The sequence below is a fragment of the Chelon labrosus genome (assembly GCF_963514085.1).
Source record: "Chelon labrosus genome assembly, chromosome: 11".
Lineage (NCBI taxonomy): Eukaryota > Metazoa > Chordata > Actinopteri > Mugiliformes > Mugilidae > Chelon > Chelon labrosus.
Window position 1 is genome coordinate 13477002 of NC_140344.1, and position 23589 is coordinate 13500590.

General features: G+C 41.8%; 2 protein-coding genes across 2 annotated transcripts; one reads left to right on the top strand and one right to left on the bottom strand.

Annotated features, from left to right (window-relative positions):
* Positions 1–364: 364 nt before the first annotated feature.
* pnpla2 (patatin-like phospholipase domain containing 2) lies at positions 365–7263 on the bottom strand. Its single transcript, XM_084555051.1, has 9 exons — positions 6752–7263; positions 5974–6206; positions 5437–5502; positions 4369–4578; positions 4164–4224; positions 3596–3793; positions 2827–2959; positions 2527–2649; positions 365–1642 (listed from the first exon to the last, which is right to left on the bottom strand). Exons 1-9 carry the CDS (start codon positions 6936–6938, stop codon positions 1381–1383), a joined length of 1473 nt encoding a protein of 490 aa, XP_084411177.1. The 5' UTR covers positions 6939–7263; the 3' UTR covers positions 365–1380.
* Positions 7264–9513: 2250 nt separating this feature from the next.
* Positions 9514–19034, top strand: pidd1 (p53-induced death domain protein 1). The gene is given in 16 exon segments (XM_084554702.1): positions 9514–10700; positions 10866–11279; positions 11377–11529; positions 11604–11655; positions 11809–12010; positions 12288–12437; positions 12549–12722; positions 12808–12955; positions 13051–13186; positions 13273–13423; positions 13631–13754; positions 13910–14025; positions 15736–15843; positions 16109–16305; positions 17735–17952; positions 17955–19034. Coding segments are annotated over 16 exon segments (3030 nt in total). The 5' UTR covers positions 9514–10057; the 3' UTR covers positions 17999–19034.
* Positions 19035–23589: the final 4555 nt, after the last annotated feature.

The following is a 23589-nucleotide window of genomic DNA, read 5'->3' on the forward strand; positions in this document are numbered from 1 at the left end:
AGTTAATAGTTGAGAAGAACAAAAATTTGACATATGTTGTAAGGTAGTGGAAAAGGATCACAAAATGTATGCCAAAAATTCAGGGTAGAGACTAATATGTATATGTGACCTGATCCGTAATATTACACCTCTTAATTCAGGAATCTTCAGTGATTATTTTTCATTTTGCTATGATCATTAAGAGGTCTGCCATGAGCCCATTCAGGCTCCCGAGCCATGGTTTGGTCACACATTCCTCCACTTTCCTTTGTGAGTCACAGTTTCTTTGGTTGTGAGAATATTTTTAGTTTAACTTCAGAACGTTAAAAAAAAAACTCTGTTAATGCTAGACAATTCCAGTTTATTTTTATAATCACATAAATATTATCAACTGCAACATTTTTACAAATAATAATTCACTCTGCAATTATTGCATTAAGGTTTAAACAGGGAGGTCATTTTCTAAAAAGAAAAAGTGCAATTCAGATTAAACTGATAAATCAACATTTACAGTTTTAGTTTACTGTACACAGATTAAACATAGAAAATCAAAGCTGTTTTCTAAAAGATTTCTAAAGCAGCAATTAACAGATTCAAAATGAAATCTAAAAGAGTTGTAACTTACATGTACATAAAGATGATAGGAACCAGTTTCTCTGATTGGTATATGAGCTAAGCAGTTTGGTATTTTACATATAAATAATTTTTATGACACGAAAGACAGTGGCCTTTAATACAAACCCAGAAACACAGAGGCAGTGTGTTCCTTTCACAAGAGTGCATTGACATTTGCATCGCATAAATGGAGTAGCTACTTATAACAAACAGCTTGGCGCGTCCACTGTTCTCCCTCCAGCCCTACACTGCCCGTGCAGCAGGAGTAACTTAAAGCTCATGACCACATACGACAGGAAAACTCTGCATAACCACTGGTCTGACAGCATTCCACTAAAAACACTTGCCTATTTTAACTATGCTACTTCAAGTGCACATTTCTGTTTGTAACATCCTGCAATTCAAGTTTGCACACGACTGAGAACATGTTTAAATGCAGTTCTGAGGTCCTACAGCACAGACATGCTATGTCTGCCAGCCTGTCTAACTATACGGTAGCTGTAGACTCATTTCAGTGTCATGTATTGGTCCAAAAATATTTAATACTTAGTAAGTGTAAGTATGGTTAATATATGACCATTTGCAACTACAATACAGAAGGGCTGATTAGGTCACGACCACGTTCTGTCTGCTTAAAAATATCTAAACGTGAAGAAGAAAATAGATATTAACATCTGATTTAAATTCTTTTGAACTGTTTCTGGACTTAGAATAAGTACATTTGAACCTAACGGGTGCCGCACCGGATACAGCAGAGTTGGCAACACGTGGGATGTTAAGACAAACTCAGTGCACTGCAAAGTCTTGAGGAGAGAGGCTTGATGGAGGACGGTTATCTGGTGACATCACTCCAGTCTTGAAGGAGCCTTGCAGGTCCATGTTGATACAGAGCACTCCAGACAACAGCTGTCTCTTGTACTGGTCGAGACGCATGAAGACGTCCTGGACTGAAGGGCCACTCCCACCGACCAAGGTGGGAAACAGGCTGGTGGAGCTGAGCTGGGATGGAAGGGACTGGTAGCGGTGCAGCTCCAGCTGGCAGAACAATCTATTTGTTAGAAGCATTTACCAGCATACAGAGGCATGAATGAGGAGGCATTTATTCAAGCACATATAATGAGTCATGTGTAAAAGGTAAAAGCAGGCAAAGGCTAACCGACGGGGAATCACCTCACGTCTCTTATCTGCTTCTCTGAGCTTTTACAGGGAGCTTAAGGTCATTGTTTAGTCACCAAGTTGCAACTTTCTGTTTTGGTTCACTCCTAATCTGTCATATTGAGCTGTAGCGGGCACATATCTAAGTCAAAAATCTCTAGAAAACAGTACAGGTAATGACTTAATGGTGAATGAGATGGAGACAGATATTTCTATCAGCTTAGGCCGAGACCAAAGCAAAGCTATTAGTGAGTCCTCACCATTACTTGGGACTGAAGGAATGCTGCTCTGTAACACTGACTGCATGTAAAAGGTAGATAAGAAATTGTTGTGTGCTGTGATGTGAAACTATTCATTCGGAGAAAAGAAAACGACAGAGAGCAGGGGTTACTAGGACTGCTTTATTCCAGGGTATCCAAAAACAAACATCTGCCCTTGAGCGGCTCCGGGTAGACACTGGGAAACTCCCCAAACACCTCAGCGCCCTCTTCAGGTGATAACACATGATAACATATTACCCCAAAACCATGCTGGTACTGTACCGTACAGTCTTCACACTGTGAGGCATTTTTACTTACTGTTCTTTTATACACCACACAAATCACAATTTGTTTCTGCTGCCCCCAGCTGACTACAGCTGAATCCCAGTCACTTTCACATAGTGCACTGTACATAGGTGAGTATCTAACATTATATCTACAGTTTGAATAAATATGTGGTATAAATATGTCACTGATATCCTAAGTTGTATGAACGTGTAATTTCAAGGTTAACTACCTGGCAGAAACATGCTGGGAAAAGCTTCTGGAGGCCTGGCGAAGAAGATGCTGCAGGACTTTCAACAACTGCTCTCGAATCCACGTCACATCTTCCTGCACGTCTGGCAGCCACTCAAGAAGTCTGTACATGGGACATGTGGCAATTACTCAACAGATCTAGTAGGTAAACTAGATACGTTCACGGGCAAAAATACAGTTTGAAGGTAACATATACAGTATAAATCTAAAGGTACTTGACATGCAGCGTGAGATCAAACACAGGGGGAACGGGACCAGATGTAATCAAGTCGTACGGCACCTGAGGGTCACAGACATGGCAGACTCCAGAGGGAGGGTGTAGGGGATCATCATGGCCGAGGCCATCCTGACGGGAAGCAGGTTCCCCAGCGACTGCACCAGGCTCCTCCTCTCAATGCAGGCCTCGACTAGAGCTGCAGAGGGAGGCAAAGACAGAATTACTCTCCTTTATGTAAACGATTAAGGAACTAATACTAATGCTAATAGTAATGCTAATGCTAATACTAATTCTATTTGGTAGGAAGTCAGTTGAAAAATGCCACTACTTTCAAGGTCCATACATCAGATTATTGGTTGTTCTGAAAAGTATCTCAAAAATATTAATTGGGAAAACATCTCCAACAGATGAATCTTGCTATTGTAAATCTTGCTAATGTAAAATATTTACAGTGTGAAATTTAAGTTAATTGATGCTTCATTAATAAGGAATTATGAAGTAGCCCTTGTGAACTGAAAAAAAAAAGTGCGTTATAAAATCTAACCTGTTTCACTATTCAAGAAGAAACTCAGGTTCAATTTAAATTCTCATTAATTACTATTATACTTAGTATTAATTCAACATTGCATTCAGACTTTAAGCTGAGTTACTTTGCCTATCACAGGAAAAGAAAAAGAAGATACTGACATACCTAATTTAATTCATTTTAATTAGATAAGTAGAAACCAATAGCTGTCTAACAATGTTGAAAAAGCACCATGCTATCAAGGGTCAGTCGTGTATTTTATGGTTCACTTAAAACCGGCTGCACTTTCTTATGTTATCGTGTTACCTTTGTGCAAGGCGGGTGGAAGGCGTTCAATGATATGCTCCTCTAGTGAGGAAACCATCGCTGCCGTCTCTTCTACACGTGACTTGTCTTCCTCTTCGCTTTTACTTTCATCTTCCTCCTCCTCATCGGAGTCCTCGTTTTCCTCTCCGCTGGCTAACAGGGGTCTGTCTCTCTGAGGTCCGTTGAAGTTGAGCAAGCCTGAGAAGAACGTGTGAAAGCATTTTATTTTATTTACTGTCATCTCTCTAGTGTTTATCTATTATATAAGGTATTTAGTTGTGAAATTGTTCAACAAGTTTCTAATATTCAACATAACAGTAGAAGCTAGTGTCTTAAGACCACGCTGGTCATGTGATAGCACACATCATAACCATAGGGAGTAGCAGAAACTTAATCAGAAGAAAAATACGTTTATTGATTCACTGACATGGTCACAGGAAACACAAGTGCTGATAGTGTATCAGGGCGATAGTGTTTGTGAGCTAGTATCTTCTGGCCAGGGGACAAAAGATAAGTATGGTTTGTTAGTTCCGACCCAGTTTTAAGAACGTCAATCGATGACTCTTACCGTTCTTCTTTAAAAAGTGCAGAGCATCTTTGTATCCCTGCTTACACATGGCTTTCATAACCTGCAACCAAGACAAACACATACATTTATCTCTCATCATCCGCTGAGTTCGTTCCAGTTCAGCTGAGCCAATCGATTTAGCTGTATCCGCAGCTGTATCTGTGGAGGTCTATGGGATCTGTGAGGCTGTAATCAAGTGACCTACCATTGGATCTGGGGGGAAAAGTGCCCTGGAGACTCTGTAGAGGTTTGTGAGAGTGAACTGGATGCTTGTGTTGGTGAAGCGCAGCTCGTGTATGTTGGTCGAGGTGTCTCGGGGGCAGATGTCGCTCTCTCCAGAGAACGGGGACACGGTGATGGTGTTTTTTAGCTCATACTGGGGCAAGTTGTCTGAGATTCCTCCATCGACGTATCGCTGAATGACAGAGGAGAAATATTGGCATATTAAAAATGTGAATAGTCTGATAATTGCATAAAATCTACAGAGTGGCGATGGTATCCCTTCATTTAGCAAGATATGATAACTGTGACATCATATCCTGTGTATTGATAAGTGTTTGTTTTTTACGGAAGATTACGAACTTTTCAACTCGGAGGCCTCAGTGTGTCAACAAATAACATCAGAGTGACATAAGCCTTTGGAAATTCATTCAAGAGAGTTCAGATAAAACTTGAAACTTCTGCCAGCATGGTCACATCTGCCTGTGCCACTCTTTAATTTTGGTCACAAGCCCGGCATACACACTAGCACATACGAGCCAAAAAAAGCCATCACAAAGGCCACAGAGGGAGGGTGGGGACAGCCACTGTTGCCCAATGATACTTCCCAGAAAGCCTTTGCACTAGAAACATGTCAAAAAAAAAAAGTTCTACTTTCCCCTTTAGTGTGAGATCTCGGACAAACACTAACTGCAGAGGAATTTCATAATCATTGTTTCCACACGTGTGCCATTCAGTAAAAACACATTCTTAAGGAAGGGAGGACTCCGATGGGCACAGTTACAGAAGAGAAAAGTGCCAAAAGCAACAACAACAAAACACAATGAAAGGAAACAGGGATATAATTTAAGTAAAGCAGCAAACTAGGCTGGTCATTACGCCTCTTCTACAGCAATACAGTGTGTTAGTCACTTAAAATCAAGGCAAATCATGAAGTCCTTTATGTGTTTGTTATTGCAACACACCACAGGGCAAACGCCTTGTATGTGTGAGCATACGTGGCAGTAAATCTTATTCTGGTGCACACGTGCTGAATAAGAGTGCATCTACTCACCACTCCTTGCAGCGTTGGAGGAATGAGTCCACAATACACTGGGATGTAGGCACTGCACACACACGCCTAGTCAACACAAAAGGCAACATAAGAAATACAGCTCTCTGAAAAACTGTTGTAATTGTGCTGACACTTGAACACAGTAATAGAAAATTAACTGATACAATTATAATTAAATTTACTTGAAATAACATCAAGTAGGGCTGAAACTAATACATGTGTTATTACTGATTGATCCAAAGATGATATTTCTCAGGTAGCTGATTAATGGTCTTCTCTATAACACATCAGAAAATGGTGAATAACATTTGTCATAGTATCCATAATATAACTGAGAACAACAACATATCCACTGACATTTTGCTTGATAATTGACTTAAGTAGTTTGTTGAAGATTCATTTTCAATGGATTAATTGGATTAAATCTTAAACTCTAAATTCTAATGTACATAATCTCCAGAAAACCCAAACGGACATCCCCAGAGATATCCACCAACTCCACTGCAAAGTATAAAGAAAAACAGGCGCAGTGTGTACCTGCACCACCTCCTCCTTGTCGTTGTAGTGGGTCACAAGGACATTTTCTCCATCCGTGACTCGTGTGAGAGAGATTCCCAACCGGCCGTTGGCCCGATGGTGGCTGTCAGCGGGCAGAGTGCGCCGCAGCATGTGACGCACAATCTTCATCAGGTTAAAGGAAGGGTGCATGGGTCCGAGGAACCGCTTCCTCGCCTCTTTGGCGACCTCGATGATGCTTGCGCCAGTCTCTCCTTTGAAAGATTTAAAAAGTCTGTGACTTGATGAAGGCTGCATGAGAGTGCACCAGAATGTGGATAACAGGTAATTAACACTGAAAATGATAACTTTAGAGATGTCTGGACATCTGGACATAGCCTCTTATCCCAAAGGAAGTTTAATGAATAAAATTCTTCCTGCAACTTTACCTTTTATACATTAAAAATCAAAATTGTGGCATCAAATATGTAGATTTTTGAAGCTTTAGTCTTTCTCTTAAGGAGAGGATGATGATCATTTTGAGGGTCTAAGCACTAAGCTGAAGAGGGTGAGATGTTGTTACATATTTATTTTCAAATGGTTTTGTCAGGATGTCATAGTGGACTTTTTTTGTTAAGAACTCCGAACTGTCAGAAAGGAACCAGGTTTTTAAGTAAGCTACTTCACTTTAAGATTTTCATTTCTGATCAGTTTACAGCAAAGGTTATTCCAACACAGTACTATAGTTTAGCAGTCATTTTAAGTTTCAGCTGCCTTGCAGCATCATTTGAAAACGCTCAGTTAGCCCAAAGACACCTACCAAGACATACTCCAGTGACCACAGCGGTGGCAGTGAGAGCTCCAGCTGATGCTCCATATACATGCCTGGCGTTTTGCACCAAAAAAGGAGCCTGTTCTTGCAGACAGCTGGCCACACCGATGTGGTAGATACCCAGGAAGCCGCAGCCTGCGAACGAGATGTTCCACGGAGAGTCTAGAGGAAACATGCCGGTGTTGCCCTCCGCAGCTGTGCCCAGTAGGGCAAAGGTCGCTGTCAAACGATACACGGGGGTTAGTTGTAAAAATATTAATAAAAACTGCCTTCTTGTTTCAGAGCTGAACGCTCATGTTTTGTTATTGAATCCTCTCTGAATGCTGTCTTTAAGATAAAAAACTTTGTTTTTAGCTGTTTAGCTAACAGCGGACGTCACTCTCTTCGTTGCTAAAAACGTCGACAAAATATTTTAAATAAAATAAAAACGATCTTCTGCTGAAGGTGAACTCCGTCAGTAATAATTAAAAGCAGCTCTGAGCTAGTTAATATAGCGACGTTTTCAACCACGGGGAGTTGTTGTTATTACGCATACTTTGTTGGGAGGAGGTCACCCAGTGAACCGGATCGTCCAATCACATTCCACGCCGTAAGGCAGGCTGACCAATCACATTTGAAGGAGGTGATACGCTGACCAATCATAATCGGCACCGATGAAACACCGTGAAGTCAGAGAGCGGTCGGTCGTATCTCGTTGACAGCTGTCAAACGTTTGTCCCCAGACGGAGCTCGTCGTTTTGTTTTGTCCTTTCTAAATTTATCTGCTTGTTTATGTTCCCGTTTTGTCAGGGAAAATGCCAAACACTGCTATATTGGAACCTTCTTTCATAATATGTGCTATGATTAGGAAGAATGTGTATTGATTTGCTGCTGTGCAGATTAACCCGTGTCTATATCGATCAAAGCAGACCAGAGATAGTATGTACTAGTAGTTATCTGAACTTTTTAGTTTTTAACGTTAAGTTGTAAAGACAGTTTCAGTTATTTTGTTTTTGTATTTGTTTGTCTTTTTTTTATTATTATTATTATTATTATTATTATTTTTATAAAAAATGGCCTCGATGTTTTGGCTTTAAACTTTGTTCAGTGAGAAAAGTTTTCTAATAATAAGTTTGTTCAAATTTTGGCAGTTTGCAAAATTCTGGCTGCGAAATAGTAAACTTAGTAGTGAAATCACAAATGTCTTGCATTTGAAGCACATTCAACAATAACACTGAAATGTTTTTCTGTAACTCTTCCCTGAATAAACTATTCACAGAATTAGACTGAAAAAAAGACTGATTCAGATTCTGTTTAGGACACCGCAGGTTCCTTGGAGAGCATATCCTATTGTGAAACCTCAATGAGCAAGAGTTCATTTTCTTAAAAACGTATACCTCTGTTTAGTATGTAGTGATGACAGTCAAAGCCACATTACCAACTGATCCAGGGACCCACCTGGATTCAGGAAAGATATATTATTCTATGAGCTCCAAGAAAAGTTAGTCAAGAAGGTGAAATTCCCAGAGGATGATGATAGCAGAGGGGTTTTTGTTATTGTACCTAAAGAGCTGACTGTGCCACCGCTGGACTTTGGAACTGAGAATCTGAGTTGAACAAATTCTTTTCTACACAAGAGACTGGTTTCCACAACAGAAATGAACTTTTGACATTATGTCTTGACCAAAATGTAATGCAGTTTTACTGATGGGTCAACACATGGGCAGACATAACACATGACAGAGTTATTAGATAAAAACAAGATGTGGAAGACTGTTGAAGGAGAACAAGTGTAACAAACAGACCACTTAAAACTCACTTGAGTATAATTCAGAGCTGATATTGTCTTTGTTTTTAGGGAATGTGTGTACCAGAATTATTGTAGATTGTGATGAATATTTATAATAAATTAATACATTTTTAACTTCAATCTAAATGTAAAATATTCAGACACAAAACAAAACATTATTGTAAGAAATATTATTAAAGAAATAAAATATAAATATTTATTCTGTCTTTAAATAACTATTGAATGGATTTTTTAAAAATGCAAACATATTTTTAAGACCATTTTTTATATATTTTTTTGCCATGTGTCTATTTGTCAAACAAATTAAAATAAAAATTCAATTAATATAGTATGAAATACATGTTCTAAAATTCAGTATTTAGCTCGATATTGACAGACAGGGTTTATTCACACCTTAATGAAATAAAATTGTAATATTTCACAGCGTGAACCATTTGCTAACAATATTTGTAATAATAATCTTTGTATGTATATGTGTATGACTATTTATTCTGTCTTTAAATAACTATTGAATGGGTTTTTTAAAAATGTAAACATATTTTTAAGACCATTTTTTATTTTTTGCCATGTGTCTACCTGTCAAACAAATTAAAATAAAAATTCAGTTTAATGTAGTATGAAATACATGTTCTAAAATTCAGTATTTAGCTCGGTATTGACAGACAGGGTTTATTCACTCCTGAATGAAATAAATTTGTAATCTTTCACAGCGTGAACTATTTGCTAATAATATTTGTAATAATAATCTTTCTATGTGTATGTGTATTAATACCTTAACATCACAACACAAGTTAGGGCTTGTCAGGAAGCAGACTAAAGAGCGCCACACGATGGTCGAGCAGGGACTGACGTCAAACGCACACGTTGACAAAACTGTCCCGCCGTGTGCTGAGACTTTGGCGGCGCCACAGTCGTAGCGTTCGATAGAACACACAAGAGCAGCCAGAGAGGCGGGGCTCTTACTTTTAAACAGAGAACGCATATTGGACTCCTCCCAGCGCATTCTGCCGGTTGACGGTCTAAACAAAAACGAACGTACAGCTGTGACGCAAAGCCTTGTCTTTTAAAAACATTCGGGCTCCAGGAAGTAGTGTCACAGAGTGCAGAACTGGTCAATGCAGAGCCTAACGCTACTCGTTACTTAGCAGATAACACTACATTAACTACTTAACAACTCTAGTAACTAAACGGAACCAAAAGTTCTACACATTCGCGAGCAGATATGTACTTTTTTTATCAAACATTTATTGAATACACCACAGCTGTAAGTAGCTAATAACGTTCGCTACTGTAACGGTTACACTAAATTCACTCAGACAACATGTCTATTGTGATATTGCCCGTTGCCTCTCACATCCGTCATTTGGCTCTATGTGGATTTTGAAACAATGGACGTGTCTAATCATGTCACGAGTAACTTTACAGACATTATGTCGAAAGAAAAACTCAGTACTGGACTCGTACAGGCTAGCTAGTTAGCAGACTGGTGTGACAAACTGTCTTCAATGGAGAGAACCAGAGAAGAAGAAGAAGAAGAAGCAGCAGCTCCTGATGAAGAGTGTGGAGACCAGGCAGCCAGCAGGTCGGAGGGTGGAGACGGGGTGAAGGTTGCACCTGCATGTAACCCATCGAGGACAACATCCAAAGGTGGAGGTCCAGGCATCTCTACGGACGTTTTGGCTCGTAGGCTCTGGGAAGCTCACGTGAACCGAGATGAGGGGAAATCAGAGAGGGAGCCTGGACCGACAGTATCAAGTGGTGTCATGTTTCAAGGCCAAGCAGACAGGGATGCTCCGTCTGTGTCTCCATCCAACCCGGTGATGGACAACTCTGATCCCTCCACGTCAAGCCTCTCCCTCTCCACATGCTCCTTTTCTTCGTCGTCCTCTTCTTCCTCTTTCGCTGTCTTGTCTCTGAGTCCACCCTTGCCTCCTTCTGTGGAGCTGTCCACCGTGTTGACCGACACGAGACTGACCCTGGATGTGTACCAGGGAGGAGCTGCTGCGTTGCCGTTGCTGTGGGGGTCAGTTCCAGGGCAGCTGAGGGGCCTCCAGTACCTGAGACTGGGCTCTGAGGACAAACCAGGGCTGGATGGTGCTCTGGATGTCCTGCACCATCTGACAGAGCTGCGCTCCCTGGCTGTCCGGGGTACTTTCCTCTTTATTTTTATGTGGTAGCATGGACGTTTACTCATATTGTTTTATTGTGTGTTAGCCTCTGTAAAACTTCTACATGCAAGAGTTTACAACATGGCTACTGTGTTAATAATCTGGGTGTCATTCTCTGTCCCTCTCTCCTAATTTCTAATTAAAGGGCACTGTTTTTACGACTCACAAGGCGACCCCCTGCCTGGCCTCCTCACCACTTTACCCGCATCTGTGTCCCCCCTAACTCATCTGGTGCATCTGGATCTCTCCTTCAACCAGCTCTCCTGTCTGCCGTCCGGTCTGCTTACCCTGCCCGCGCTGTCCTCTTTGCTCCTCAGTCACAACCTCCTCTCAGATTTGCCTCCTGATATAGACAAGCTGTCCTCCCTCACCTACCTCTCCCTCCTGGGGAACAAGCTGGAGTGTCTACCCTCGAGTCTGGGCCAGCTGAAAGCACTACAGACGCTGGATGTGTCACATAACCGTCTCTGGAAACTGCCTGATGAAATCGGTTCTCTGGAGGAGCTTGTTAGGCTGGAGTTGTCCCACAACAAGCTGAAGCTGCTACCAGAGAGCATGGGTAAGGGTCTAAGAGTGAGCGAGTGTGTCAGTGAAAGACCACCAGAGAATAATAAAAAAAAAAAAAAAGGTGTAACCCTGTCTCCTTTGTTGCTCAGGCGCTCTCCTTTCGCTCAGGGAGCTTGTCATCTGCAGCAATGACCTCCGCCTGATCCCACGTTGTCTGAACAAACTGCCTCAACTTCAAATAAATGTTCGTGACAATCCCTTGGGACGACCCCCAACACCTCCTCCTCTCCCTCCTACACCTGGTGAGACATCATATTCACATTTCCTGTCAGAATATTGTCTCTGTTACATCTTATTTTTATTTTTTTTTAACCAGACAAAGCAGACACAAAGATTCCAGAGTTGCACCTTGGATTTAATCAGCACAGGTACGGTATCACTATCGACATGGTAATACCAGATGTCCTCATTGTTTGAAATCATATCTTCAGCTACAGTGTTTCTGATTGTTGTTGTTATTATTATTAGTATTACATGACTGTATATTGTATTAAAGTTGTCTCACACCTTTTGCTCTTCAGTTTCTGTGTTTCGTCTGCTGGGTGTCATGTGTTTCTCCCAGGGGGGGCTGAGCTGGTGTTCCCCCCGAGGTGCCTGGTGACAACCACAAGACTGCAGTGGGCTGAGAAAAGGCCAGAAAGAAAGCTGGTGTGGCTGGAGGAGCATGACATCCTGCTGAGTCGTCCGCTTGAACTTCGTCCTCACGGAGTGACCTTTCTAAAGGTATAAGTTGTTTGTTGAACGCCTGTTTATCAGTTGTAGGAAAACTTCATCTCAGTTTACTTGTGATGTTCAGTAATACTCTGTGAAAAACAGTGAATATAATGTTGTCAGTAGTTCAGAAATAACAGGAAACATCCCTGGTGATGTTATAGTGAAGATATCATGGTCCTGTCAGCATTGGGTCATGGTTGTATTCGCTGTGTCTACCGAGACAGTTCTTTTTTGCACTTGCTTACTTGCTTGAGGTAAATGCACTTCAACTGTGGAATGCTTACAGCCCGTGGAGGTGTGCGTGCCATATCATCGGGCAAAAAAAAGGGAGGTGATAGTGCGGAGTTTTGATGGACAGGCGTGGAGCACTCTGCCCACCAATCTAAGGAGAGGAAGCAAGAGCCATAGCAGTCACCCTGGAGGACGCCCAGCAAGGGTAAACCCAAACAAAGGACATCATTACAGAAATGTTTACAGTGTTTTCTGATTCTTTCTAACAAATTGTTATAGTAGGGGTGTAAAAAACGACTTCTTGTTGTATCTGTAGCTGGCGTGCTGCTCAGTGAGCCACTTTTCCTGGTTTATGGCAGTGTCCCGTCCCGTGACAGACAGTTGCTCCGTCACACCGGCTGGTGCCATGCTGGTGTCCAGCTCTGACCCCGGAATCAAGCTCACCTTCCCTCCAGACTCCACTGTGCAGACTCGCACCATAACCTTACAGGTAAAATCAGCAAGAGGCATTTACATATGTAAGAATAACATCACAAGAGAGTCTGCAAGGCTTCAGCGTGTCTCTCTGTCTATAGGTAGTGAAGGTGTCTCTGTCAGAGGTGCAGGTCCTGTGCGGTGATCCTCAGGCCAGTGTCAGCCCCCTCCTTTGTCTCTCCCAGACTCCCAGCATGCATTTCCTGCAGCCAGTCAAAGTTCAGATCCCTCTGCCAACTGGAGTTACAGGTTCATCTGTTAATATAGCTTCCAGATTTTCACACACGTATTTTTATTAATGATAATATATGAGCATGTATTGACATAGTCTGGTGCTTCTGCAGGCCATACCGTTGACATGTCCTGCTTGCATCTTCTCCATGGAGACCCCACTGCCCAAACCTGGACTGACATCACAACCCAAGTGTCGCTCTATGTTACTCATTTGTATGCCATTTTCTACATTACACATTTCTCCTGGTAAGTTTTGGTAGCGTATTCTCATGATGTAAGTCTGATATTTGCCACTATAGTGTTATAGCTTCACAATATCTACGCCATCACAGGTACTGGCTGTGGTACACCACGCAGCGCTGCGTCAGTGGAGTGGTCAGGAAGGTCTATCAGAAGCTAAAACAGTTCAGAGTCCAGTTCCTCGTCCTCCAGCGGAAGGCAGATCCTTCGCAAGTTCTGCTGCAGTGCTTACCTGCTAACAGGGTCTGTAATAATGCTCCATTCTGTGTCATTACTGTGTAGTTTACTAGAGCATTTTACATCGTCAATCTCAGCCCTGTTTTATCAGCCTCTGCCTGTGGCATCTTGGCCTCGGCACTGTTTGACTGACCTGATTTATTAGTCATGTGAATGCCTGTGTAAACGTAAATGGCTGACGCTAAAACAGCAATTGTGATGCTTCCTGCACAGGTAGATGACAGAGTGCAGTCTTTGTCGGAGCAATACGATGGACCCCAGCCTTCAGACATGTGTGACCTGCTGGAAGGAGAGCAGTTCTTCGCTGGCTTTGAGAGGGGCTTAGATATCAGCACAGGTCTGAAGTCCTCCTCAAGACTGTATCTTAAATAAACAGTTTGTTCAGATGATCCACTTTCTAACAAGGTCTTATGATGCGCTGTTGTGTAATAACCACCCTGTCACAGCTATTAAGTAAGACAGCTTGAGCTAATATTATCCTGTTTTCTTCAGACAGACCAGACTGTGAGGGAGGAAGACTGTGCTTTGTGTTTTACTCCAGCCTAAAGAATCTGAAGGAAGTATACATCTGTCCAGCTCAGGGTCAGAAAGGACCAGTGAGGGGACAGGTAAGACAAAAACATTCAACAGCCAAAGAACATGCCAATGTACTAAGATAAAAGGTTCTTTTTGTACATGCACACATGATTCAGGACCCCGTGACCTCACTTATACTGCATCTTTAAGACAACATACATACAGTACAATGCAGCACATTCCACACAGTGTGACCATAACTTTAGAAACGCTTCATCTAATATTTTTGTCGACACACACGTGTCTTAAACGTATTATAACAACCACACACAAGTACAGTCCCCAAGCGCACCTCAGAACTGACTCAAACACCAACCTCTCAACATATATACCTTTACTCATGGAATGAAGTACTTGAGCATTATTAGTAGTATGTTTCAGAAGTCTGACCTTTATTAAAGGTTGTCTAGACAACTGTATGGCCTTAAATGGAAAGTTCTGAAGTGAGTTTTGGATGATTTTTGCTCATACAGACCAGCAACTCCTGTGTTTTGTCAGTGGTGTCTGATGGCTTTGAAGAGATCACAGATCGATAGAACAGCTTCAGGTGATAATATACTAAAAACAGCATGCACTTAAACTGGTATTGATTTCTTTTAGATGCTTGCTTTAGATGGCTCGATATGTTTTGCTGATGACTCCCTCTACGCGCCGTTTATTGCTTGGTTTATGTGCCAGCGCTCCTCTTTGATTCTGGAGATTTGATTCTCCATTCAGCCCCAACTCCAAAGAAACCAAACTTTCCATCTAACTATGTCTCTCCGGGGGGCGAGAGGTGACACTGAGAATTAATGTTCTGTTCTCCTCATCACTTCTTTGAATTCCCTTGGTTCAGAGATATTATATCTACCCACTTGTTTTCTTTGGAGCAACAATAAGCCAAGAACACGACATTAGAAATCAGTTATCCCCAGTGTTATGTGGTGGTACCACCTCAAGCTACCGTCAGCAGTTGACTATAACGTGATTAAATGCATTATCGTAAATATTAAGTGTTGGTGTCTCACTGCTATTTTGTTCTCTCTGGTAAAATCCTGTTGCAACAATCGAAGGAGGTGCAGTAACTGAAGAAATGGTGTCGACCACATATGATTTATTATCTAAGATCTGCTGTGAGTCAGTAATACTCTGTCCTGGCCTCATAGGAACACCATATTAATTCAACCAGAAATCTGGAAATCTACTTTCAGCTAATCTAAATGAGATAGCTAATGAATTATACGGTCTCATTTTGTATGCACGTCACACCTCACCCCTGTTAGAATATCTAAAAGCAAGGATAACAATCAATGTTTGTGCTGGTTTCACTGTGGAGAAACGTCACAGAGACAAATTATTCTGCTCTTCCTGTCTGCCCTGTAGCGTGTTTGCTTGGTCAGCAGATAGAGGGTTATATTGGTTCATCTGTCAATAATCTATGGACCCCAGGCTGTTTTATCATGGAAGGATAATTCTTCTAAAGTGGAAACAACCTAAACTACTCTGTTTTTCGGAGACTCATGGTTAGAACATCAATATCAGACTGTCCTTAAAGGTACTTCAGACCCCGCGGAATATGAGTCGAGGGAAGATTACTGTCTGATGTATGCACTTATAGGAAATGAATCATAAACCTTGACATTATATTACCGTAGCTGCAGAGCTCAGTGGTCGTCATTGGATGCAGATGTTATGTTTTTATTTTGTCCCATAAATCAAGCTATAAGAACTTAATGAAAATGTGCTTTGCACCTCTGTTACAGGTGTCTTTTTATAGAGGAGAGATTCCCAGCAGCCTGCCGGAGGATGTAGCCAGAAAGAGGAAAGGACCTGACAGCCAGTGGCTTGCAACTTTACCACTAAGACTTCCTGTCAGTTGACGTGACGGATCTTGTTTTTCTGTCCTATTTTTTTTTACAGTAAAGTCTGGTCTTTTGTACTTGTGGATTGTATAGGAATTAACATTAGTGTATTTTATCTTAAAATATTTGGTGCTATTGTATTTAAATTTCTGGATTTTGTTTTTAGACTAGCTGCAGATTTCTGCAAAGCTATATGAACGCTACTTCTGTCAACACTTTGTCCCAGTACTTGCCTGTTGCTGCATATAAATGTTGTCACATATTTTTCTTGTAGGCTCTAAACTCAGAGAACAGTTTCATCATGGAGGACGCCCAGTATCCTCCTCTGAACCTGGGTGACCCTGAGAGTGGCTACTTGACGGAAGCCAACCTGCTGTCCATCTCTCTTCAGATAGGACACGACTGGCGTGTTATTGGCATCAATCTGGGCCTGAGCTACCAAGAGCTCGACCGCATCCAGTTCAAGTACAGGTGGGAATTACAAAAATAGAAAAAGCCTTTTTCCATTTTCAGTAGATTTTGACAGAGCTTTTAGCTGCTCCAGTTGCATGGTCTTTGACTTGTGACACCAATACTTGTGTTTACACCATGACATGTTTTCTTGCTGTGATTGGTCAGAATGTAGGCCGTGGTATTTTCTTATTTGGTAATCAGTTATCTAATTTCAGTGTAGTAGCGTGTTTATTTTGAATTGAAGACTACTTAAGTAAAACACCACATCAAAAAGTTTTAATTTAATCTGATGTATCAGTTTTCTTTCATAATCTTTGATATCTTGACAGAAATGAAAAGAAAATTGGTGCTTGAACAATGAACAAGGTTCTCTGAAAAGTACACTTGCAAGTCAGAGGGGAGGTATTTAATAACAAATCAGCCACAACATTAAAACCACCTACCTAATTTTTTGATTAACGAAACAGTTCTGACTCACTGGGGAAGGGCCAAGGGTTTCTGAGGGTGTCCTGTGTGGTCAAACACCAGGATGTTGGCAGTGGACGCCAATATTCCCGCTAGCAACCTGCAGATACTCAATCAGTTTGGGATCTCTGGGGAGTTTGGGGCCATGTCATCATCTTGGGCTGTTTTTCATGTTGTTTTTTGCTGTTCCTAAGTAGTTTTTGTGGTGTGGCAGCTCACATTGTCCTGCTGCCGATAATGTTGTACCCGAGCAGCATTAACATGTAGGTGGGTGCTGCACGTCTAAGATAAACGGCATCATCTGAACCCGATTCTTTATCAGTCCAGATTTTTTTCAAAAATGGTGTAAAACATTCCCAGTTGCAGCAGATATTTAGATGAATATTTGTGTTAAATGATCTATGCACGGGTGAATTGTGTAATCAGTTTGTGCACACATGTTACGGCACAGCCAAAGCCTCTGCGGGAACAAGATGGAGTGACATGGTATGTAACTGGAGAGATGCTGTGGAGAATTTTGATTGTTTTAATCTGCAATGTCAGCCATCACTAAGCCATCTGGGACACTGCAGGAGATTACACACAGGGTGATGCTCATCTAGCCCTCCCCCTTTTCATCATACTCAGAAAGCCTGTCCTGACGCATCCTGGATGTGGAGGAAAAATGCATTATGTAAAATCACATATATACATGCTGTGATGATGGCTTCTTCTGTTTCATTTAAATAATTTGTGTATTTGGTGGGATGTACCAACATTTGGAAAGCAACTTAAATATAGTCCATCTTCCAAACACACGGGACAGACTGTGTGAATGTTGTAGTATATTTCTCAAGGTAAAGTATAAGTGAGCTGCACAAAACAAGATATTCCCATAGTTGGAGATTAGGAGAAAACAATCTTGTAGTAATGGGCTGATATTTTAAATAAACTGTATATACATGAGTTAAATTTCTTCTGTATGTTCTGTTCTTCTTGGAAGGGACAACCTGGGCGCCTTGGTGCTGGACATGTTGTTTCAATGGGCCCGGGGACAGAAGAATGAAGGACCCGGGGCGGCGTCGAGGCTGGTGGCTGCGATGACAGAGAGCGGCAGGAAAGACCTGGCCGATGAGATTGAGGACATTGTCGATATAGGAAGAAGAAAGTACTCCGAGTCACTGAGGAGAGTAGGCCTGGAAGCAGAGAGCTCCTCCCTCGGTGAAATACAGCAATAGATGAACCCACACTGGGCGCAGATGGCTGACTTACACTTGAGTAACCTATTTGTTTACAGTGGACCCCCCGTCATCTCATCCTGCTGTCTAAACAACTTTCCTGGTGCACAAAATGTGTCTTTTTGTCACAGCCATGATAGCAGCTGGTGGTATCTTTCAGAAGAACTACAAAGGAGCAGGTAAATGGATGGACTGCATGGCGGTGCCTGTGGCTTGGACTTCTGCCACTTTTATTCTCTGTCCAGGTATGCCGAGCAAATCTATGGTGGCCCATTTGTGCCAAGAAAAGAAGAGCATGTACTAGTAGTAGTTTAATAGTAATCGATGCAAAGGTGTGTAATAACTGGAGTCATTATCTCACATTTAAAAGTGTGTAGGGTTTAGTGGCATCTAGCCACGATGTTGCAGACTGAAATCGCCTCCTGTGACGGCTGCTAAATATGCAAAAAGCCCTCTCTAGAGCCGGTGTGTACTCTGTGTCCGTTCTGCGTTACTATAGAAACAAAGCAGTGCAACATGGCGGACTCTGTGGAAGAGGTCCTACTCCCTCTGTAGATATAAAAGGCTCTTTCTAACAATTCGTATTTTCAGGTTTTTATAGAGTAATGACCACATAATTATGAATATTGCTGCTTGTGAAGCCCAGTTAAATCTTACACTCTGGACCTCTAATAAGAAAGTCATATTTTTGTCTTTCTCGCATACATTTGTTTTATTTTTCCGTACTTCTGTATTTCAAAAAGTGTCAATACTGTGATTTATCACCTCATACTTTTGACTCATATTATGCTTTTTACTTTGTACCAGTATCTCATTAATAATCTGTCTGTTACTTTGAGTTTATTTATTTATTTATTTTTAATTTTCTGGCAGTAAGGGGCCTCCATAGATTTTGCTGCTACCTGTTCAGACAGAGCAAACACATGAAGCTGTGGGACCACATTTTTTATCACAGCTGACTGCATCTCTTCCCGCCTGTGTGCCTTTGGTTTAGCTGCAGCACAATCTCAGTAACATATCAGGATTTTACTTTTTTTTTTTTTTTGTAATTTATGAATTGCCACGATTTTAATGTGATTAAACTTGTGGTGTAAATGTAGTACTTTTTCTGCTGAGAGTTTTGTGGCGAATCACTGGATGTTGTAGAAACGTGTGCTGCTGCATGCTCCCCTTAACCCCCAAATATTTCAACTCTTGTCATATTTTTCTATTTTGGTGCTCAAGGTCACTTGGTTGAAATGCATCCCATCCCCCACCCATACTACACCTATACTGCACATAAAAAAAAAAAAAAACGTGTCTGTATTTCTACTACATACCACTAGAGGACCCCTTTAAATCCACTTTCTGTTTTTTTAATTCCAATCCTACTCCAGCCAGGCTGCTCCCACCTCCCTCCCTCCCAGTCTCCCTCCCTCCCTCCCTGCCTGCCTGCCTTCACTCCCTCCTCCTCCTCCTCCTTCTCTACCTCCCTCCTCTGACTGGACCCAAATGTTAGTAGTACCGGTGGGTTTGCTGCTGTCAGCCAAAGACTCTAAGTGTAAAAGCTTTGATTTGACGCCGCAGCCACACCGGGGGAAGACTGCGGAAGCGGCTCTTGTGTGGTATGTACATAACGGGATGCGGCACGAGCCTGAAGCCGTTGAAAATTTATCACCTGAGAATAACGTGAAAAATAATAATAATAATAACGGCTGTGTGTTAGAGCTTTACTTTTACGTTATCTGATATGAAATAGTCGAGGCTGGCTATATGCTGGAGGTTGTCGCTAATCATTTTTCCGTTATGTTTAAAGCCGAGCGTTTCCATCCTGTGGCGGTTAAATAGATGTTAACGGTAACGTCGACGGGCCCTGTTTGAGGTAACGGCGGCGGCTCTATACTGTTATGAAACACCAACTGAATAACCGTTATACCGGGGCTAATATGCTTCCCGTTGTTATTTACACATAAAACTGCCGAACCGTTATCCAGACTATGTTTATCTACAGACATGTCAAAAGAGACAGACAGACAGACAGTGTTTTCTACGGTAACCGGGTGAGGTACCGTGATTTCTCCATCCACTACCCGTGTTTTAAGGGGGAAACTGCGGCCGCCTTCTCGCCGGCTTCCGCTCTGATGTGAGGTTGTAATTCTTATCATGTGGGCTGTGGTGTTGGTAGTGGAGGGTAAACCCATTTAAACGGTACCCACCTCTTTTTTCATTGGCAGAGCAGAGGCGAGCTACTCTGACGGCCGCTCACACTCCAGCTAAACATTAGCATAGTGTCACCTTTACAGTCAGATGGAGCTATGTTTAATAACGTTATATAGCAGAGTAGCATCCATGCTAGCTACTACTGTTTCCATTGCATTTTTTTTCTTCTGAGGCCTCACATGAGGTGGCGTTTAAACATCATCTGCGCATCATGCAAGCTTGCAGCAGTGCATCTTTGATTCAATCAGCTTTTCCTCCCTTTTCCCGGTTATGACGATGCCAAGCAGCTTTCAACGAAGCATTCCCACTGCCTTGAAATAATTGATGAGGTGAGCCATTCTTGGGTGTAGGGTGACATCCTGTGCTTTCACCTGGAACTGTTGTGCCTTGATGGCTGCGACGCTCACAACATGAGTTTGCCATCATTCAGCATCAACCTTGTACTGAATATAAATTTAATCTGCAAGCTTCGGCATTTCATTAGGTACGCTAGCAAAATTGCAGCTGGAAACCTCCAGAGGAAGCACTAAGGCAATGGTGTCAAGGAAAAACTAAACAGGAAGAAACTTTGACCAGAACCCAGCTCATATGGGGGGGGGGGGGGGGGGGGGGGGGGGACGGTCTGCTTTCTGTCTCTAACCCGGCCGGCTTGTAGAGACAGAAAAGAAGAGAGGATGAACAAGATAAACATATCTGTCATATATAAGCATAGCAGTCCTGCACTAAATCCTCCTTCATGACTGTTAAAATGTTCAGTTTATGTTGAAACACTGTAAGAAAGGTGGTGAATCAGTTGTATGATCATCTTGGAGGATCTAATTTGTGGTGCTGTTAAACTAGCCCAGCGTAAAAAACATATTAGAAACACGTGTTGGTACTACACAATCCATTTCAATAGCACCGCAAACTGCCATCTACAATATAAAACGTCACAAAGTTAAGATTTAGCGCAGGACTTTTATATTAGAATGCATTTGTTTTCACTATAGTGTACCTAATGAACTGGCAGGTGAGTGTGTATGTCCGCTGAATGGGAACGACACGGAGCTGTGCAGATTCTCCTTATCTGCAAACTGTAACTAGATACTTTAATCCTGAATTAGTCTTTTATTTCTACGGAGATTCAACCATCAGTAGTTTTTTCTTCCCTTCTCAAGGCCGTAGGAAAACTGAGATGTAGACAGAACCGAGAAGAAAGACAAGCCTCAGGTGACTCCAGAAACCAGGCCACCAGGGATGCCTGTGGTGTCAGCTAAACACTACACCGCTCCTCCGCACAGAAGAGGCTTTTTTCTTTTTCCCCTTCCTGAAAGCTCCATTCAGCCGGTTATCTGCAGAACGTGATTACAACAACTATGAATGATTGTTGAATGGCTGCAATATAAACTCAAGAGTAGAGCACCTGTAGCAGAAATTGCATTTCCTGTGCCCGGATCATAACTCTCACTCCTCCTGGTTGTAAATGGAGATTGCGAGAGAGCTTTCATAAGTAGGCATTAGGTTTATAATCCTGATGCTGTAGAGGAAGAGGCAGTAGTAATCAGATTTATGTGACACCACAAATTTCATCTCTTATTCTTGCACGGATGTGGATGTCTAAAAATAGACGGCACCTTTTAAGCTGCTACATAAAAAAAAAAAAAAAAAGCACGGCAATAGCAAAATTACCCCTGTGGCCCTGTTGTAAAGAACAATACCAGTCATTGTAGGGGGACTATTTAAAATGCTCTTTAAAATACGAATGCAACAAATATGCCCAGATATCAATCTGGAGATAATGCTATCAAATGGTAGGTTTGCAGCAGATTTGAATAATAGTCAGAAGTTAATCATGTCTCCAAAGGGAAGTAAAACTGGACAGATTGAGCTTTATATTAGATCTAGCCTCTGACAGCTTAGAGAAGTACTTGACATTTGATAGAAGATTTCAGAAACACAGTCGTGTGTGTGAAGCAGTCCTCGGCGCAGCTCCCCTGTTGACGGCTCAGTGTTTTCAGTGCATTAATCAAGCCATGTGAGACAGATGGACCGTTGGTGTCTGCAGCCTCTACTGAGCTAATGAGGACGGCCCTTGTGATTTTCCTTAGTTGTCTTATTTAACTAGTCATGTGAGCAGAGTGCTTTCTCACCACCGCTACTCACTTCCTTTTTTCTTTCACCAAACTCACTGTGTTGAGTCCACAAGACCTTTACCCTCAAGTACTCGGCTGGCATTTGAGAGCAGAGAAGGCAGCCGAGGACCTGAGATGGACAAGGTATTCTTTTACTGGTAGATTTGAGTGATAGAAGTATCATTTGCATGGGAAATTAACTGGAGTGGATTCATCTCCTGATTTGCAATATCTTTAGGGTTAAGTTTTTCTGTCTGTCTGTAGTGTGTATGCAGTATGAACGTGGATATAGCTGCGTTATTTCTACACTGATCCAGTTTTGTCAGTACGGTTGCTGATTTGCATCGCCGGAGCAAAAACATCTAATTTTCCTGAATTTATGAATGAACTCAGTATGTACATGCATCGCTCAGTTAGTTAACTTACTCTTGCTTTTAAAAAGTTCTTCATCATGACTTAGAAATGAAGCCGTTTATAGGAATTCTTTGTGTTTTCAGTATAAATTTTAAAGTTGTTCAGAAATGCACCGAATTTACGAATTTATCTTTCCGAACTGCACGAAGCGATAGGTTTCTTTTACATTATTAGCCTTAAACACATAATAATAAATGGATGAGAGAATGTTATTTGTACAGACCCTTCTGTTATTCTTTAACCGGATCGTACTGCATATAAAACCCACTGTCATTCATAAATAGTATGCAAAACAGCACGCTGCAACAACTTTGTGCGATTACGCAGGTGAAGCAACACATATTGTATAAAGGATCATTCACATGTTCTTGTCTGTAAGGCAGAGAGTTTATTGCCTCATCTCTCGAGTCGAAATGATTAACAAGGGTCAAAATCTGGACTGCTGTCTGTCTGGCTCTTTAACGCATGCATCCCATGGCTGGTTTAGGTTCAGGGGGGGCTGGCTTAAGTTGTCCAGTTCAAGGTTCCTGCACAGGTTGCGTTATCGTCTGTTGTTTACTCATCAGTGCTTATCAGTGGTAGTGGTACAAACTCAAAATATGACCTCAGTGTGTGATGTTTCAGGTCTCTTGTGGTCTGTTGGTTTGATAAAGAAGCTTCTCAGTCATTTCTGTTTTTCGAATTGCTGACTTTTACACGGTTTGCAGAAGTAGCTCTCTTTACTGACGGCAGTGTGAATTAAAAAATGTCCTCAAAGCTCATGCCTGCTCTCGCGGAGTCTAGAGAGAAGAAATACTTGTTCCGCTGCGGTTTCCTGACAGTTTTGTGAGAATAAAAGGAATTCGCTGGGAGATTCGGTCGATGAGCGATGCGTCTTGCCGTGGACACACACTGGG

Coding starts and splice junctions, on each gene's coding strand:
- pnpla2 (XM_084555051.1), bottom strand. CDS start 6,938: ATGTTTCCTCTAGACTCTCCGTGGAACATCTCGTTCGCAGGCTGCGGC. Junction 3,794..4,163: donor GCACTTTTTAAAGAAGAACG/GTAAGAGTCATC, acceptor CGTTCTTCTCAG/GCTTGCTCAACTTCAACGGA. Junction 2,650..2,826: donor GCCATGTCTGTGACCCTCAG/GTGCCGTACGAC, acceptor TCCCATGTACAG/ACTTCTTGAGTGGCTGCCAG.